Source organism: Pristiophorus japonicus, chromosome 6 (assembly GCF_044704955.1).
Source record: "Pristiophorus japonicus isolate sPriJap1 chromosome 6, sPriJap1.hap1, whole genome shotgun sequence".
In the NCBI taxonomy this organism is placed as follows: domain Eukaryota; kingdom Metazoa; phylum Chordata; class Chondrichthyes; family Pristiophoridae; genus Pristiophorus; species Pristiophorus japonicus.
Window position 1 is genome coordinate 36876337 of NC_091982.1, and position 19364 is coordinate 36895700.

General features: G+C 43.9%; 1 protein-coding gene across 1 annotated transcript in view; it reads left to right on the top strand.

Moving 5' to 3' along the window:
• LOC139265620 (retinal guanylyl cyclase 2-like) overlaps positions 1 to 19364 on the top strand; it is a 72173-nt gene that overhangs the window by 38765 nt on the left and 14044 nt on the right. Inside the window, exons 9-13 of the mRNA XM_070882775.1 lie at positions 44 to 187; positions 714 to 794; positions 10354 to 10530; positions 12871 to 13027; positions 19052 to 19201. Of these exons, the coding sequence (XP_070738876.1) occupies positions 44 to 187; positions 714 to 794; positions 10354 to 10530; positions 12871 to 13027; positions 19052 to 19201 (709 nt within the window). The remainder of the gene's footprint in view (positions 1 to 43; positions 188 to 713; positions 795 to 10353; positions 10531 to 12870; positions 13028 to 19051; positions 19202 to 19364) is intronic.

The following is a 19364-nucleotide window of genomic DNA, read 5'->3' on the forward strand; positions in this document are numbered from 1 at the left end:
TATCATTCTGTCTGGCTCTAACTTTCTCCGGTCTGATTTTAAGAAAATCAGTGCTGAGAACAGTCAACCTAGTGAAGGGGGACTCAGCAGTTCCGAGACCAGGAGCCGGATGTCTCACGTGCAATCACACTCAATGAGAAGTCTTACCCCTGCCAGCCATGAAAACTCAAATGTAGCAGTTTATGAGGTAATTTTATATCCTATACACACACTTTTAGTTGTAATATTTACAATTCTCATTTTTAACGGTAAAAAAACATCGGCATCAAAGGGGCCGATATTAAAGCCCCCACGACAGGTGAGAGAGAGTCAGAGGGCTGTGGGGATTCAAAATGTAACATTGCGTACATGCCTGCCACCATTTTTACGATGGCGGGTTCAATAGTGTGTCTGTGTCCTGCCTTGGAGGGGCGGGACACGTTATAAGATTTAAATCAGGCTCCCACAGTGCAGTTAGGATTTAAAGCAGATAGTTGCTAAGCTCATCATTGCTGCATTAATATCACATGCAAGCAACATCTTTTTGTAATTTATATCATTACTAGCGTGTGACAAACAAGCTCAAACAGTTTGCCAGTATTTTTGTTTAAAAGCAGTGCCTATTTAATACGTTTCTGCCATGAGATTTATTTATTTTACTATGTGTCTGTCAAATATAACCATTCATCAAAAGGAAATCACACATCCTAAACTAGAGCTTTTCTTCTTTACAGGGTGACTGGGTTTGGTTGAAAAAGTTTCCTTGTGAAGTATATGGAGATATAAAGCCAGGCGCAAGTGCTATGTTTGAAATGGTATGTTTCAAAGAAAAAAAAATATTTTAAGGTTTGGCTGCATGCAAGGTCGTGATTATGGAGATCAGGTCTGACCAATAGCACTTTATGGCCAGTAGAAAGGGGGTACCAAAGGAACATAGAAACAGGAATAGGCCATTCAGCCCTTCGAGCCTGTTCCGATTGGCTGAGGAGGAGCATCCTTTTGATTCTCCTTTGGATAGACACCTAATGTGTATGCAATAACTGTTAGACTGAGTACTGTTTAACTCCAAGAGGTATGACCTTGGCTCTGCTTTATTAAGGACCAAATTGACTAATGTACAAAATAGCTGGCCTTTTATACTTGGGCTGCACACACGTGGGTGCAGCCCAATGGCCTCCGACAGTGATGCCATCTAGTGGCTAGTGATCCCAAAAGTACATACATGACAATACCCCCCTCTGAGATATTAACAGTCTTTTACAAATTGAGACGGTCCAGTGTTTTACGCTCCCGGGTTGACTGCCTCAGTTCAACTCCAGCCTTGGGTGGATGTTCAGAGTCTGTTGTGACTGTTGGCTGGGTAGCTGACCTGGTGGGAGTGGCAATGGCCATGTCAGTGATTGAAAGTCCTGATTCACTGGTGACCACTGAGTCCTCTGATGACTGGGGGTTGGTTGGTTAGTCGTCGATTGTCTCTTCCTCCGACTGTTCCGGTTCATCTGTGAGCCGCAGCTTTGTCTAATCCTTATGTTTCCTGCATGTTTGCCCATTTTTGAGCTTGACAATAAATACTCCGTTGCCCTCCTTGGCCATGACAGTACCAGCTATTCACTTGGGACGCTGACCATAATTCAGAACATATACAGGATCATTTACAGAAATATCGCGTGACACAACTGCATTATAGTGATACCTTTGCTGACTTTGTCTTCTATATTCAACATGATTATTCAAGTCAGGGTGTACAAGAGATAGCTTGGTCTTAAGACCTCTCTTCATCATTAGTTCAGCAGGTGAGACCCTGGTAAGCGTGTGTGGTCTTGTCCTGTAACTAAGCAGTATGCATGACAGGTGGGTCTGCAGTGACCCTTGGGTTACTCGCTTCATACTCTGCTTTATGATTTGGACAACACGTTCTGCGTGCCCATTGGATGCAGGTTTGAACAGTGCTGACCTTACATGTTTGATACCATTGAGTTTCATGAACTCTTGAAATCCTGACTGGTGAAGCACGATCCGTTGTCGCTAACAACGATGTCAGGCAGACCATGACACTGAGATTCTCAATGGTAGCTGTGGATATGCTGGATGACATGATTATACACTCTATCCACTTCGAATATGCATCCACCCCAATTAAAAATATTTTCCCCAGGAAGGGACCTGCAAAGTCTATGTGGATCCTGGACCATGGTTTGGACGGCCATGACCACAGACTCGGCAGCGATTCCGCTGGTGCTTTGCTGAGCTGCATGCAAGTGTTGCACTGATGCACACATGATTCCAGCTCAGAGTCAATTCCTGACCACCATACATGAGACCTGGCAATGGCTTTTATTATTACAATGCCAGGATGTGTGATATGTAGCTCACGTACAAATTTCTCTCTCCTTTCTTGGGCATAACAACACGATTGCCCCACAGTATACAATCCAACTGAATAGACAGTTCGTCTTTGTGAGGAATATAAGATTTGGTCTCCTCGCACATTTGCTTGGGTATGGCAGACCAATCACCTTTGAGAATGCAACTCTTCGCCACCGATAAAATTGGGTCCAGGCTGGTCCAGGTCTTAACTTGTTGAGCCGTGAAAGGGGTTCCTTCACTCTCAAAAGCATCCATAACTAACAATAGGTCCGCCGGTTGTGGCGTTTCCACCTCCGGTGTGGGCAACGGCAGACGGCTCAAAGCATCGGCACAATTCTCAGTGCCAGGTCAATGGTGAATGATGTAATCATAAGCGGATAATGTCAGCGCCCACCCCTGAATGCGGGATGAAGCATTGGTATTGATACCTTTGCTCTCGGAAAAAAGTGAAATGAGCGGCTTGTGATCTGTCTCCATTTCAAACCAAAGACCAAACAGATACTGACGCATCTTTTTAACCCCAGACACACAGGCTAGTACTTCTTTCTCTACCATGCTGTAGGCTCTTTCCGCTTTAGACAAACTTTTTGAAGCATACTCAACTGGTTGAAGTTTACCCGACTCATTGTTGGAGTATGCAACTAATTCCATATGTCGAAGCATCACAGGCCAATACTAAACTTTTACATGGGTCATGATGTACCAGCAGCTTGTTAGAGCAAAGCAGATTAGTGGCTGTCTCAAAAGCTCTGTCTTAAGATGCACCCAATACCCAGTTGTTGCCTTTTCTTAGCAGCATGTGCAGTGGTTCTAATAAGGTGCTCAATTTAGGTAGGAAGTTACCGAAGTAGTTGAGTAGACCCAGGAACGAATGCAGCTCCGTCACATTCTGCGGCTTGGGTGCATTCTTGATGGCCTTGGTTTTCGCGTCCGTGAGCCAGCAGCAATTTTCCTCCCCAGGAATTCGACCTCTGGTGCCATGAACATGCACTTCGAGCATTTCAGTCTGAGTCCCACTTTGTCAGATGATGTAGAACCTCTTCCAGGTTGTTCAGATGTTCTTCGAAGTCACGACCTGTGATCAGGATGTCATCTTGGAACACGACGGTTCTGGGACCGGATTTCAGTAGACTCTCCATGTTCCTCTGAAATATTGCTGCAGCCGAGTGAATTCCAAAGGGCACCTGTGATAAATAAACAGTCCTTCTTGCGTGTTAATGCAAAGTTTCTTCAACATTGCGACCAGCTCCTGTGTCAAGTCCAGTTTGGTGAACGTCTTCCCCCCGGCTAGCGTTGCAAACAAGTCATCAGCCTTTGGTAACGGGTACTGATCCTGTTTCAAACCCTGTTGATCGTAGCCTTGTAGTCTCCACAGATTCTGACTGTGCCGTCACTTTTCAGCACAGGAACAATGGGGCTGGCCCATTCATTAAATTCAACCGGTGATATGATCCCTTCACGCTGGAGTCTGACCAGTTCGATTTCGACCTTCTCCCTTATCATATACAGAACTGCCCGAGCTTTATGATGGACGGGTCTTGCATCCGAGTCCACGTGGATCTGCACCTTGGCTCCTGTGAAGTTGCCGATGCCTGGTTTGAACAGCGAGCAGAACTTGCTCAGTACTTGGGCACATGTATCTTTCTCCGACGACAACGCCTTGATGTCGTTCCAATCGCATCTGATTTTTTTCAAGCCAGTTCCTGCCGAACAGCGTTGGACCATTGCCTGGCACAATCCATAGTGGTAACTTGTGAACCGCACCGTCATACGACACTTTAATTGTGGCACTGCCAATCACCGTTATGAGCTCTTTGGTGTACGTGCGCAACTTGGCATTGATAGGACTCAGCCTGGATCTCACATCCTTAGTATCCCACAGCTTGTTGAATGCCCTCTGGCTCATTATTGATTGACTCGTCACCGAGTCCAGCTCCATCGATACTGGCATCCCATTAAATTTCACGTTGATCATTATCGGCTTGCTCTTAGGAATGAGTACAGTCTATACACTTCCTCCTCTGGTGTCTCAGATTGCGTATCTGGATCCGCACTAGTCTGAACATCATCCTCCATGTGGTGTATCGCAGCATGCTTGGTCATCTGCGGACACTTTGCGCTGGATATGACCCTCTCTCAGACAGCCTTTACAACTATATTGCTTAAATCGGCACTGCTGGTACCGGTGATTTCCCCCACAAAGCCAACATGGAGAAATCTGATGCATTCCCGCTGGCGGACTTTGAGCCACAGGTTTTGCGTACACAGTCGGGTAGGCCCTGCCATGTGCCGCTCTGCCGAATGCCGAATCAATCATATTTACAATACTTGCCGAGTTTCGATTTCTCACTGATATCTGCTTTAGACTTCAATCCGCCGTCATGCATGACTGAGCGATCGTGATGGCCCTGTTCAAGTCCAACGTCTCCACCGCCATTAGTTTACGCAGGATCACCTTGTGGTTGGTGCCGATTACAAAGAAGTCCCACAGCATGTCTGCCAACACAGCTCTGAACTTACACGGTCTCGCTAGACGTCTCAGGTCGGCAACGAATTCCGCCGCATTCTGGCCCTCTGAGTGAACGTACGTGTACAATCTGTATCTCAAGATGATGATGCCATCGTCTGGCTTAAGGTGGTCCTGTACCAGTGTACACAATTCTTCATACGTCTTCTCTGTTGGACTCACAGGTAGGAGTAGATTCTTTATCAGACCATAAATTTTTGGACCGAAAACCGTGAGGAACACCGCCCGGCGCTGATCTGCGTCGCTGTCCTCCTCCATTTTATTGGCCACGAAGAACTGGCTCAAATGGCTCACAAAGTCTGCCCAATCTTCTCCTTCCACAAATCGCTCCAACAATCCACTTGTGCTCATTTTTGCATGCATAGGTTCTTGTTGCCTCGTTGCCAAATGCTGTGTATGCAATAACTGTTAGACTGAGTACTGTTTAACTCCAAGAGGTATCACCTTGGCTCTGCTTTATTAAGGCCCAAAGTGACGAATATACAAAATGGCAGGCCTTTTATACATGGGTTGCACACACGTGCGTGCAGCCCAATGGCCTCCAACGTGATGCCATCTAGTGGCTAGTGATCCAAAAAGTACATACATGACAACACCTTTAGTCAATGATGCATCTGGTGATCCAGTCAGGATCAGCAATGGCGAGAAAGTTGGCATGGGAATGTCAGCCAATGCTGCGGCTCATCCATGGGGGTAAGATTACTGTCAGCGATATTATAAGAATGCGTAACATGCTTGTACCAAATTTCTATCTCTGCTATTTTAACACTGGTTTTAAATGTTAGCACTGTAACACAATCAACAGTAATTTCTACCTTATGGTATCATAGTCCACAGCACTACTCTTTGCAATGCTTGTATACCTATTTCCCCCATCCACATACAGATTAAGGTAAATATAAGCAATACAAAGAAGATAAATTTGTAGATGACACATTGAGGAGACGAATAAAATCTTGCAAAGAAAGCTCAGGAGGATATATACCTGGGCTACTGAAGTTCAACACGGACAATTACAAGATACCTCATATTGGATATTAAAATAGGTGCCATGAGTGAAATACACTAAAATAATACAACTCAGGACATTACTGTTCTATCCACCAGCTGTCAATCTGATTAGGAGTCACTGTTTTCCTTGAAAAATGTTTTGCAAACTTTATTTCTGTTTGGATAGAGGGTGGAATCCCATACCAGTGACATGACAATGACTTCCATGTAATTTATGTCATATGTGTTATTAAATAATAGGCGTTCCAAATACTTTACATAAAGACGGTTATCTTTTAAGAACTCACCATGATATCGGAATTGAACCAACCCAACTAAAGAGGTTAAATGAACAATTTAAGATTAAATGACAAATTAAAACTCTATTGCTTGACAGAGCAGCTTAACATCACAACATGTAATGCACTCAGCAAAAGAGCGGCATTACATGGGCCCATGCCTGCAACATATATTTAAATTAGATTTTCCAATCTTGGTCCAGGTCACCTGAGTGGAACTGAGATGCTTCCTTACAAGAAACACGCCAAGGCTTCTCCAACAGCATTTCCCAAACCCACGACCTCTGCCACCTAGAAGGACAAGGGCAGCAGGTGTATGGGAGCACCATCACCTGCAAGTTCCCCTCCAAGTCACACACCATCCTGACTTGGAACTATATAGCCATTGCTTCATAGTCGCTGGGTCAAAATCCTGGAACTCCCTCCCAAACAGCACTGTGGGAGTACCTTCACCATGCGGACTGCAACAGTTTAAGAAGGCGGCTTACCATCACCTTCTCAAGGTCAATTAGGAATGGGCAATAAATGCTGGCTTTGCCAGCGATGCCCATATCACAGGAACAAATTTTTAAAATAGGAAGAAGGAGAAAACAAAAGGCAGTCATTGCACATCTCCTGGAAGTTCTTACAGAGTGCTATTGGTAGGGAGGCTTCGTAGCTGATTAACTGCATACTCCATTGGGACATGTTGGACAGCCCAGGATATAACTACTGAATAATCAAAGGCAACAAAATTGGAGTAGGGAACATACATATTTTTCTGCTGTGTTGAATAAACATTTTTGTTGAGGAGCCATAGCGAAAATCAAAGATCCAGAAGCCTAGGGCTAGACTTTCCACTTCACATCGCCCATCTAAGGCCCATCTATGGCCCAAAATGGACCTCTATCACCTATTTTGAACAAAAAGTGGAAACTAGGCCCAAAATATCGCCGGAAAAATAGGCCCCCAAGTTTCCACTTTGTTCGCTGAGATGATCACCCAAATGATCGCCCACACAAGGCCCATCCCAAGTTTCAGCACTTAGCATGACTTCACTGGGCCGATGCATGGCCCAAAAGAGTGCTCAAAAATAGTTGCTTTTTCAGGGCCTTAGAGAGGGAAATGGGCACTACGGACACCATTTTTAGCCTCTGAGGAAGGGTGGAGAATTGTTCTGAGTTATTTAGAGAGTAAAATTGAAGCCAATTGTACTCAGAAATTTAGGACAGGGAATATAAATAGGTATTATCACATTAGCTATGCTAAATAGATCTCATGATATATCGGAATTATTTAATAAACAGTTTTTACACACTGAAGTTATGTAATGATATTCTGTGGTGAAACAGAATAAACAAACAAATCTGCATGAAGAACTGTATATTGTAAAACTTATGTTAATAATAGAGAAGGTACAAAAGTTGTAGAAAGTTTTTTTTTTAATTAACAAAAATAATTTTTTTTCAAGAACTAATGAACAACACCTTCCCTCCAACCCCCCCACCCCCCGCACCAACCCACCCTTCCCTCAAAATTCCCAAAACGTTAGAAGAAGAATAAATTGAACATTTTAAAGAACAAGTGGCCATTTAAGTAATGATAACAAGTGACCATTTCAGTCATGACAACAAGTGACCATTTAAGTCATGCTAACAAGTGACCATTTCAGTAACGCTAAAAAGTGACCATTTCAGAAAGAATGGAAAGTGAACAGTTAAGTAATGATAAAAAGTGAACAAGTGAACATTAAACTATTGAATACAATTGGCCAATTTAGTAACAATAACAGTAACAATAACAATAACAAGAGTATAATAAATTGATAACAGCAAGTGAACATTTTAAAACAAGTGAACTACATAGACAAGAACTCCCCCCCCCCTCTCTACCTGCAGCCACGTTTCCCTCCAGATCCTGTCCCACCCCGTGTTCGCACCCCACCCGCCCGTTTTGGTCTACGCAGACCGACACCAAGATGTCGTGCAGAGTGGGATGTCAAGACTTCCTGCCGTGGTGGAGGTGACGGAGAGGAAGCGGAAGCCTGAGGCTCTATTTCCGAGTCCGGAGGAACTGTGTCCTCCGTACTCGCTTGCGTGCTAGGGGTCTCGCTGCGAGCAGACACGACACCTTGGGGTGCAGCGCCATGTCCAGCCAGCAACGCATGCCGTAGGGCATCGGTTGCGGCTGTCTTCTGCCGAATAGCCTCCAAGGTCTCCCTTGCAGTCAGTGACTGCTCAGAAGACCACTTGGAGAAGTTCTGGCAGAACTCGCTCCAGGATACTGGAAACTGGCTCCAGTTCACAGAGAACTGGCTCCAGTTCGCAGAGAATCCCTCGAATCCGTGGATAAGGTCGTGACCAATCGCGACCGTCTCCCTGCACAGGGAAATCAAGCTCTCTGTCTGGCCACGCTGACCAGACCTCCGTGGGGTCGGCGTTTGCAATGTGACGCACCTTGGCGTTGCCACCTTGGTCCCGGTGCTTCTTCAATCTCAAATGAGATGGCCGCAGGTTGTCCCCCCACCCGCCCCCCGCAAAAAAAATCTCTTCTTCTTCCGTCTCCATCTCCTCCTCGTCCTCCTCCTCCTCCTGCTGAAGCACAGCAGCAGGAGTCTGCAGTGGCTCCTCTTCTTCAGCCTCCTGCGATGTTGGAGATGGTTCAGTGGTAGTGGACTCCACTGACTTGACGACCACTTGACCTTTAATTTGATAAACAACAATTAACTATTCAAATCATTGCATTACCATTTTTCTCGAAGTCAAAACATTGCAATGCTTTCATTTATCCCATATGCACAGGTGATCACAAGCTTTAACATGACCTAACATGACCTCATTCAAACATCTATAGTACATCACCATTATATATCAGATTATATTAAAATTGCACAACATTACATTGTAATTACATAACATTGCATAACATCAAATTACATTTTAATTGCATAACATTACATGAGTAACTACGATATTTTCAGTATTTACTAATGATTCACACATTGAACAATGCACATTTCTCATTACTCACATGTCTCAAGGGTGGCTTCAGCCACACCACGGGATGTGACCGAGCGGCTTTCTGGTCCCACCAAGGCCACCGCGAGCTCCTCGTAGCCAGTCAGAGTGTGCAACATTGCAGGGCCCCCGCCCGTCCTGCGCTGCTCCCGATTATTGATCGAAATCTTCTTCTGTAAATGATACGATAACATTGCCCGGCATAAGCAAATGGATCAGGCGAGTTAAGACATTGAAGACATTTAAGACTGACAGATTAAAATGTTCTATTACAAATTAGCATTATGTTGCATATTTCACATTACAACATTTAACTTTATGCTGGGTTGCATAAATTTATTCATAATTTAGTTATGTTTAAATGTAACCAAATAACATTGCAGATTCTTGTTACTATTTAGATCATTACAAATTTCAACTTACTCTCGCAGCTGCCAGCAAGCTGCTCCAATGTTTGCGGCATTGGTCCGGTGTCCGGGCTTCATTAGATGCCGATGTGATCACGTCGGCAATCTCTGCCCAAATCCTCCGATATGCACGGGGTGGAGGTTTCCCATGACCACCCCGTGTCAGATCCTCCCACCTGGTGCTGACAACATTCACGAGGGCCTCATTGGCCTCCTCGCTGAAAGGCTTGGCCCCCCGCCTCTCAAGTGTTGCCTCCATGTTGATTATTATGACTTGATTCAGACCACAAAATATCTTCTCCTCTCTCTCTCTCTCTCTCTCTCCCTGACCCTCACAGAGCTTCTGAGCATGTGTGATGACCCCTGACCTCCCAAAACACGGGAAGAAGCATCAACCTGAAAAAAAAAATCAACCTGCACATGCGCAGTGATGCGTTGCTCGGGAAGCTTTTTTTTCATTCACTTCCATTTTCTTTGGGCGATCGTGAGATCACCGAGAAATCACATCGCCTAGTTGACATTGCTGGGGTAAGGCCCGAGTGGAAAATCGCAAAAAAAAAATGGGCTTTGAGCCGGCGATCAGCATGGGCGACAGGTCCCGCATCGCTGAAACATGGCCCATTTTTTTCGGCCTTAGCCTGAAAGTGGAAAGTCTAGCCCCTAGTTTTCTCGTCGGCATGATGATATTTGTGAGCACAAACTAGAAAGATTATTTCATATTACTTTTTCTTTATTTTGAATCTGTCTTTTCTGTAGTTACACCTAATGATAGATTTTCATTGCTTTAGATGAAGGACGTACGGCATGAAAACATAAATCTTTTTATTGGCTTCTTCTATGACTGCGGGTTGCTTGCAATCGTGACAGAGTTCTGCATCCGCGGAAGCCTGCTAGATCTGCTGAGAAATGAAGATGTGAAATTGGACTGGATGTTCAAATCATCACTTCTGCTGGATCTGATCAAGGTAGATGATATGCCTAATATTAGTGGCACTTTCCTTCCTGTTACTGTCAACATTGCAGAAATTGTTACTGTTAAACCATGCAGTATGTCAGCCAATGGCTCAATTGGTAGAACCCTCTCCTCTGAGTTAGACAATTGTGGGTTCAAGTCCCATTCCAGGACTTGAGCGCAAAAATCTAGACTGACACTGAGGGAGTGCTGCACTGTTGGAGGTGCCATCTTCCAGATGAGACGTTAAACCAAGGCCCCATCTTCCCTCTAATGTGCACATAAAAGATCCCAATGGCACTATTTCAAAGAAGATCAGGGGAGTTATCCCTGGAGGCCTTGCCAACATTTATCCTCAACCAGCATCACTAAAGCAGATTATCGGATATTATCACATTGCTGTTGAGCTTGCAGTGTGAAAATTGGCTGCCGTGTTTCCTACATTGCAACAGTGACTACACTTCAAAAGATACTTCATTGGCTGTAAAGCGCTTTGGAATGTCCGGTGAGCACGTGAAAGACGCTATATAAATGCAAGTCTTTCTTTTTTCTTTCAATCTAGTTTCACTGTAGGGAAAAGATCAACTTTACATTGCAACAAGGGAACCTGGGATGACCTTCCTCTCTAGTGAATCATTTGCTGTGAGTGTGAAAGTGGAAGGGAATATGTATCAATGCAGTACACAGAGGTAGATAGCAGTCTGGCACATTAGTGCATTTTGGTGCACATTGCTTCATTGCATCCGAGTATTTTAGCAAACAAATATATTAGGGTTCCAAAATACTTTCTAATACTTTTTCACCGAGGTCTGTACTGAGCTAGCTGATTTAAACCGGAGCAACGATATGGATATCACAATGGACTTTGCTGCTCCTTGGGTAGGGAGGAGGGAAAGCAGCCAGAGTTCTTACTCCTATGTGTGTGACCATTTTGCAAAGAGAGGATCAGGTTTGGTTGTAGAGCCTGAATGGACTAATAGGCTGCCGGTTTTAGATGACTATTGCTTATGGAATTACAACATGGAAGGGAGATAATTGTAAAAAAAAACTCAAAAAGAATCTATACCTTTAATATTTTGCTTTGTAAAATGTAATTTATATAGAAGCAACTACAGAATATAAGTTAGTACTAACCAAAATATTTTAGGATTTAGTTGGCTATGTCATTATATTCACATGTAGCTCTATATGACATCCAATTGTCATCCAACCATAGTAAAGCACCCATCATTGATAATTTGTGTGGTATTATGTAGAATATAGGACAGTTTGTGGACTTTTTGTCAGAACAAGTAAGGATGCTTTTAGTGTTACTCAGCCTGGAAATGGTGACCTGGAAGAGGGGACAGAGTGTAATGTAAAAAAATTTGCAGATGACACAAAGATTAGTGGGAAAGCGGGTTGTGTAGCGGACACAGAAAGGCTGCAAAGAGATTTAGATAGGTTAAGCAAATGGGCTAAGGTTTGGCAGATGGAATACAATGTCGGAAAGTGTGAGGTCATCCACCTTGGGAAAAAAAACAGTAAAAGGGAATATTATTTGAATGGGGAGAAATTACAACATGCTGCGGTGCAGAGGGACCTGGGGGTCTTTGTGCATGAATCCCAAAAAGTTAGTTTTCAGGTGCAGCAGGTAATCAGGAAGGCGAATGGAATGTTGGCCTTCATTGCGAGAGGGATGGAGTACAAAAGCAGGGAGGTCCTTCTGCAACTGTATAAGGTATTGGTGAGGCCGCACCTGGAGCACTGCGTGCAGTTTTGGTCACCTTACTTAAGGAAGGATATACTAGCTTTGGAGGGGGTACAGAGATGATTCACGAGGCTGATTCCGGAGATGAGGGGGTTACCTTATGATGATAGATTGAGTAGACTGGGTCTTCACTCGTTGGAGTTCAGAAGGATGAGGGGTGATCTTATAGAAACATTTAAAATAATGAAAGTGATAGACAAGATAGAGGCAGAGAGGTTGTTTCCACTGGTCGGGGAGACTAGAACTAGGGGGCACAGCCTCAAAATACGGGGGAGCCAATTTAAAACCGAGTTGAGAAGGAATTTCTTCTCCCAGAGGGTTGTGAATCTGTGGAATTCTCTGCCCAAGGAAGCAGTTGAGGCTAGCTCATTGAATGTATTCAAGTCACAGATAGATAGATTTTTAACCAATAAGAGAATTAAGGGTTATGGGGAGCGGGCGGGTAAGTGGAGCTGAGTCCACGGCCAGATCAGCCATGATCTTGTTGAATGGCGGAGCAGGCTCGAGGGGCTAGATGGCCTACTCCTGTTCCTAATTCTTATGTTCTTATGTTCTTATTCCTCGCAAAGAGCTGGATAATTTTCCATTCATTTATTACCAAAGGGCATTAGGTATTTACACCATCGAGAATATGTGCACGGAAACCTGAAGTCACGGAACTGTGTGGTAGATGGACGCTTTGTGCTTAAAGTAACAGACTATGGATATCATGAAGTGGCTGTAGCCCAGCACATTCAATTGGCGGAACCTGCAGCAGAAGGTAAATCAGGCAGAGCAGATTGCGTTCAGCGTTTTCCCTCATTTCTCACCTTGATGTACATTTATTATAATAAGTTTTCCATAAGCAATATGTAATGTATTTGTTTCATGGGTTCTTTGCTTAAGAATTCATAGCAACACATTGCTATTAAGAACTAGTTGGTTTATTAACAAAGGTGTAACAATCACACTGCACATTACCAGTTCAGCCACTAGGCTCACAAATGCATACCTCATCATGGATAACCTAGACCCAACTGACTGGAGTTTTAGTGAATCTTGTGAACAGCATGTGACTGGCTAAGCCACTCACAATGCAACAGCTCTACAACTATTTTAAAATAATGTTAATTCAAGTGCTCCCGTTTGTAAGGGCAAACAAACCACAAATTAACTAACCAATATTACAGGGAACCTTGACAAATCAAATTAAATTAACATTTTGTTCCCTGTTGAAATGAGACACTCCAGTCCCTCCGGTGCCCACCTCTCGGGGAAGGCCATGAGTATAGACAACAGCTCTCCAAACCTGTGAGCATACTCACAGGTGCATACATTACACAATCCACATCAACTTTTCCTATTGAGCTGTGAGGCCTGCCGAATATGCAATTGTTTTTCAGCTGCAATGTCTTTAATGTTTGCAAGTACTTTGAGCCGTGAAATTCAACCATATGAAGACTCCAGTATGAATACTTAACACATTGTATTAAATTCCTTCTTTGACTATTTTAACATAGGCATGGTTATCTATTTTAAATGGGTTAATGCCTCTGTTAAAATAAGTAACATCACACAAATGCATTAAGTGTTCATATGCCAATCCTCATATATTGCCATTTCAACACCTTGGGGCTAAAATCTCCACTTTTGTGATTATTGCCCAAAAATGGGCGATATTTTCGGTGTGGGTATTAAAAAAGGGTTTTCAGATCGCCAGCTTCTCGCCCATTCTCAAAGCACCTAGTCTCCACTTTTGAAAATGGGCGTTACCGCAAGCAATATAAATAGAGTTACATTTTTTTGACCTTCTGCCCGTAAAGTGTGGCCGCCCTTAGCAACGACATGGCAACGCTCAATTCCCGTAATTCTGAAGGTCAAGGGTCATCATGAGATGCGCAGAAGAGGAGACAGAGAGAGAGAGGGAGCTCAGAGGGACTGAAGGCGTGTCTGGGTGTGGTGTGGCTGCTTTGGGAGGAAGGAGGGAGACTTTAGAGCTTCACAGCAAGTAGGCAAACAAAAATGAGCTGTTACCAGCCACATATTTTCCCGAATTTGGCCTATAATGGAGAGAGAAGAGGAGGCATCACAGCACTCTGTGGAGACTGATGCTGGAGAGAGCAGTGAGGTGAGAGAGGAGCACATTGGAGGCTGCAAAAGAGCCAGGAGGTTCTCGGATGAGGCAAATGCCTCCCTCCTGCAGGAGGTTGAGTCACGCTGGAGTGATTTGACACAGGGAGGGCGTGGGAAGCCCACCCCACAGGCATACCAGAGGATATGGACCGAGATAGCAGAGATGGTCTCGTCGGCGTCCAACAAGGTGCGTGAGGGCAACCAATGCCATAAACGATGGAATGACCTTGTGGGATCCGCAAGAGTAAGTATTACATTGATTTACTTATGTATTTATATAATTTGATTTGTAACAGTCATGAGTGACTATCAGCAGATGTGAGGTCTTGCACTTTTACCGGAATGTTTTACTCAAAGCCTGCGGTCACAGTGTACGTCTTTAGGTAAAGAATGATCATTTTCATAATAATAATCATGATTACATCTGTCAGTTATGTCTTGTATCAGTCACTGTGACAGTACCTAGCAATGATATCACGCAATGATCTCATGCCATGCCATCCTGTCACCTTTTACAGAAGAAGCTATTGACAATGAGGTCCGAGCAGAAGCGAATGGATGGGGGGCCACCAGTACCCAGCGACATCACTGACATGGAGGAGCATGTGCTCACACTCGTGGGGAAGCACCCTCGGAATGCCACGGATGCATCTGCAGGCCCTGAAGTGATACCACATGAGTAAAGCTTCCACCATTGCGTGATGTAAAGTCAATAGATGCCACACCCACTCATATCCGAACAATCATATATGATAGATGATTTCTAAAATTGTCATAGAAATAATGATGGCCAAATGAAAATCATTGGAATGCAAATGTGTTGATGGTCATGAAATGTGATGTCTGCGATGATTTTGAGAGCGGTGGTGCTTTTGTCGTGCATATGCTGTGTGTCGCGCTGGACATACCTTGTGACCCTAGCATCCCCTGCTCCTCTAATAATCTCATTTGTGTTTTTCAGCTCAGCCAGCAGCGCGTCCCAAGGCAAAACCACAGAGACCTGAAGGTGGGGGCACGGGGCAGTAGTCGGCAGACAATCCTACATCTGGTGCTGAGGAGCTCCGATTCTTAGAAGCCATTCCACCCCAAAGGCTATCTAGAGGTCCTCTGGTCATTCCCGCCTCCACTCTGGAGGTACCAGCCCCAAGCACCTCGCTACAGGGCACCCCATTTGTCCCCAGGACTTCGCCGACCCCTAGGAGGTCCCGTGGACGCAGCAGGTCTGTTCCACGAATGCCACATGACAGCAGAGAGATGGTACATTTGTTCAGGAGGATTGTAGTCATTGGTGACCAGCTCATCGCATCATTGGGGGGCATATCCTGACAGCTGGCCACCATGACCGAGTACATTCCGCGGATGGCAGAGGCCCTGGATGCGATAGCCAGGAACACTGCTGCCACAGGCCTCCCAGTGGTCCCCGAGTGTGGCATTCCACCCTAGGTTCCGCACCACCACTGCGAACGACAGTTGAGAGCAAGGACCAAGGTCCTGCTTCTGCATCAGAGAATGTTGCCCCCTTGGCATCCCCCGCACCCATACCCGTGCAATGACCGCATCTGCCTTCATCCCCTCCAATGCGGCACCGGCTGAGGAGCTCCTCGGCCAGGTGCCGTGGAGCGAGGAGGGGAAGGAGTAGAGGTGGGGAGAAGAAGGGGAGTGGGGAAGGAAAGTGAGGTGCAGGTGATGGCTGTGTTATATCTCCATCTGGGTGTATGTGATTTGTTGCAATGTATGGGGGCTGGGGACCACGCTCCTACTTTGCCTTTGTATTCTGTGTTGCTGGACATGTTGAACATGTGATTTATGTCAATGGTGGAAAAAGTGGGATGTGGGCGGGGGTTAGGTGTAATTGCCTGTGATACTTATGATTTCAGACCAATGTTGGTATAAAATTTTTGTTATTGAACATAAGCTTGTTACGCATTGTCTCAGATAGCTGCATCATTTCACACTAGTGATTCCTTAACCTGAAAGGGTTAAATACAACTTAACATCAATCAATGTAAACATTAACTGGCACCAAGGTGATGGGCACCATTGATGTCTGATCTGCACACATACAGCAGTGTGTCAGCGTTGTCACTCACATCAACGCTCTATCAGGCAAATTGTTCCGATATCAGCTCCTCATGTAAGAGTGGGATTTAAAAAATGCCAGCCACACCACTGCCGTTCATTCAGAACAGTTCCACTTTTTGTGGGCGGTTTTTTGGGCGAGCGATATTGTGGGTGATATGTGTGCAAGGTTGTGAAATTGACACTGCGCGATCTCATGGCTGCTAGTTTTGGTAAAGATGCTCTTTACAACAAAAAAAGTAGGCAGGCAGTATTATTGAATCTCAGCATTAATTCAGTGTGGAAATTAACGCTGGGCGATATTATGGGCGTTGATTTCACCCATTCTGATGATTCCGCCCAAAGAAAATGGGCGGACGGTAATATTTTTTCCCGCCGTTAAGCACATGGGGAAAGTAACGCTCGCCGATAAGTTTCCTAAAAATGGGCGTCAGTTTCCATTTTGTGGCTAAATGGGCGATATTTGGGCGTTATACGTCATTTCAGCAGTAAAATGGGCGTTAAGTGGGCGTTAAGCATGCAAAAAAAGTGGAGGTTCTAGCCCTTGGTGTCTTACTGATATCTGGGTTGCACAAATACATTTTAGAGGTTTCAAATCATTTGCTTCTACTATTTGATTTCAGAAGTGACTATGAGGAGCTTTTGCCATAATTAAGGACAGTAAATCATAGTGAAGCAAGGCTGCGTGGGTCCTGGTAGCAATCTGGTGGCTCACCCAAATAGCTATTGTTCGTATATGAGCCTACAGATGATCTGGTCATTATCACATCGCTGTTTGTGGGAGCTTGCTCTGCGCAAATCGGCTGCCTTGCCTCCTACATTACAACAGTGACTACACTCCAAAAGTACTTCATTGGCTGTAAAGTGCTTTGAGATGTCCAGTGGTCATGAAATGTGCTATATAAATGCAAGTCGACTATTTAACTTTGGGAGGCCATCACAGCCGAGCCAGTCCTGCCCTCACCCAATATCCACATGCACATTATTTGCTTCCACCTTTGACCAAAGTAACTCCCTGCATTTACTCACAGCTAACATTTGTTTAAATTCCAGGCTGTTCCTGACAAATCTGTTGTTTTCTTCACCCTTTTTTCATTCCTTCCTAACATTATAATGGCAACCATTTGGGTTCAGAACTTAAATCACATAGCATCATTATGCAGGCATCTATATTTTTATTATTTAAAAAATCATGACTTGTGAAACTGCTGAATAAGTGCTTCATCACAACAGTGACTACCCTTCAAAGATAATTAATTGGATGTGAAATGCTTTGGGTCAGTCTGTGGGCTAGATAAGGCATTCTTTCTTTCTTCTTAAAGGTAAGCATTACAAATAATGTTATCACAACGTGCCATAGTCTTGGTGCTTATTTAATAATTTCTGGCTGGGATGGTAGGAAACCTGAAGGCCCATAAGTCATTTACACCAACATGACACTATGACTAAGTTTCAGGGTCATTTATGCCATTGTTTAATGTGTTTCTACACAAATGGAAAATACTTAGCAAATGCTTTTTCATGAAGACAGTTCCCCTTTAAGAAGCTTCCATACATTATGTTGCTCTTTTACAACATACCATATAAATGACTTTATGATGCACACTCAAATAATGTCCACTATAAAGTGAAGGGAGTAAAGGCCGTGTTCATACATATCTGTGGTTAGTAGGAAGGAATATTCACATATATAGAGTCATTACCTCCCTCCAAACCCAAGACAGATAGACACGGTAAAAAATGGCTAAATACAAGTAAATAACCAACTTCAAACAAATTATTGATAGTTATCTTTTCAGAGGTCATTTCCAGCGAGGCTATCTTTTGTTATGCAAAGACATTGGTCACAACAGTAAAGTGCTGTAACGGAACATAATGATGCAGTACACATGTTGTCAAAACAAATGATTACATCCAACATATGAATGCAGTATTTATTTGTTAATCATGCACCTAAAGCACATAAGAACCAATGTACTTGACGGATGAATGTAATAATTTGTTTTGGCAACATATGCACTTTCATTATTTTCCTTTACAGCATTTTATTGGGGGGTGAGGGCAATTTTTTTGTACAGAACAGGCCATGAACTCCTTTGAGCGCGACCTTTTTGTCTGTGGGAAACTTTTTAAACTTGTGCTACATGGTGCTACAGTAGAGTCAAAGTTAATTTTTGCACTAGAATATTTTGAGTTATCCAGTAATTTGAAGCAAGCAATGTAAATAACGTGCCAAATTAGGAATTTAGTGATACAAATGAATGATTACATCATTTGAATTAAGAGTAAACTATTTGAACTCTTCATAATAAATAATTTGTCTGAATCAACGTTATCAATTTCCCTGATAAGCTTTAAAACTTCAATGAAGTCACCTCAAAGTCTCCTCTTTTCCAAAAAGAGCAAGCCTAATAACTTAAATTCTGTATAGCTGGAATCATCTTAGTTACCCGGTACTGCGCCCTTTCAAGGCAACACTATCCTTGCTGTGATTAAGTGATCAGAGCTGCACGAGGTAACTCTATAGCCTCTTTTGATTTGTAAATATATATTTGGTATATTTCCAAAATAACTGACTTTTACTTTATTTCAGAACTCTTTTGGACTGCTCCTGAGATACTACGAAAACCCAATCCTTTAATAAATGGTACCTTCAAAGGTGACATTTATAGTTTCGCAATCATAATGCAGGAGGTGATTCTGCGAGGGCCACCATATTGCATGTTCGAGGTGGCTGCAGAAGGTAAGCATCTCCTGTGTGAGATTAAAGAAAGTACTGGCTCTCGCAACGTAAGAACATAAGAAATAGGAGAAGGAGTAGGCCATTTGGCCCCTCGAGCCTGCTCTGCCATTCAATAAGATCATGGCTTATCTGATCCTGGCCTCAGCTCCACTTCCCTGCCCGC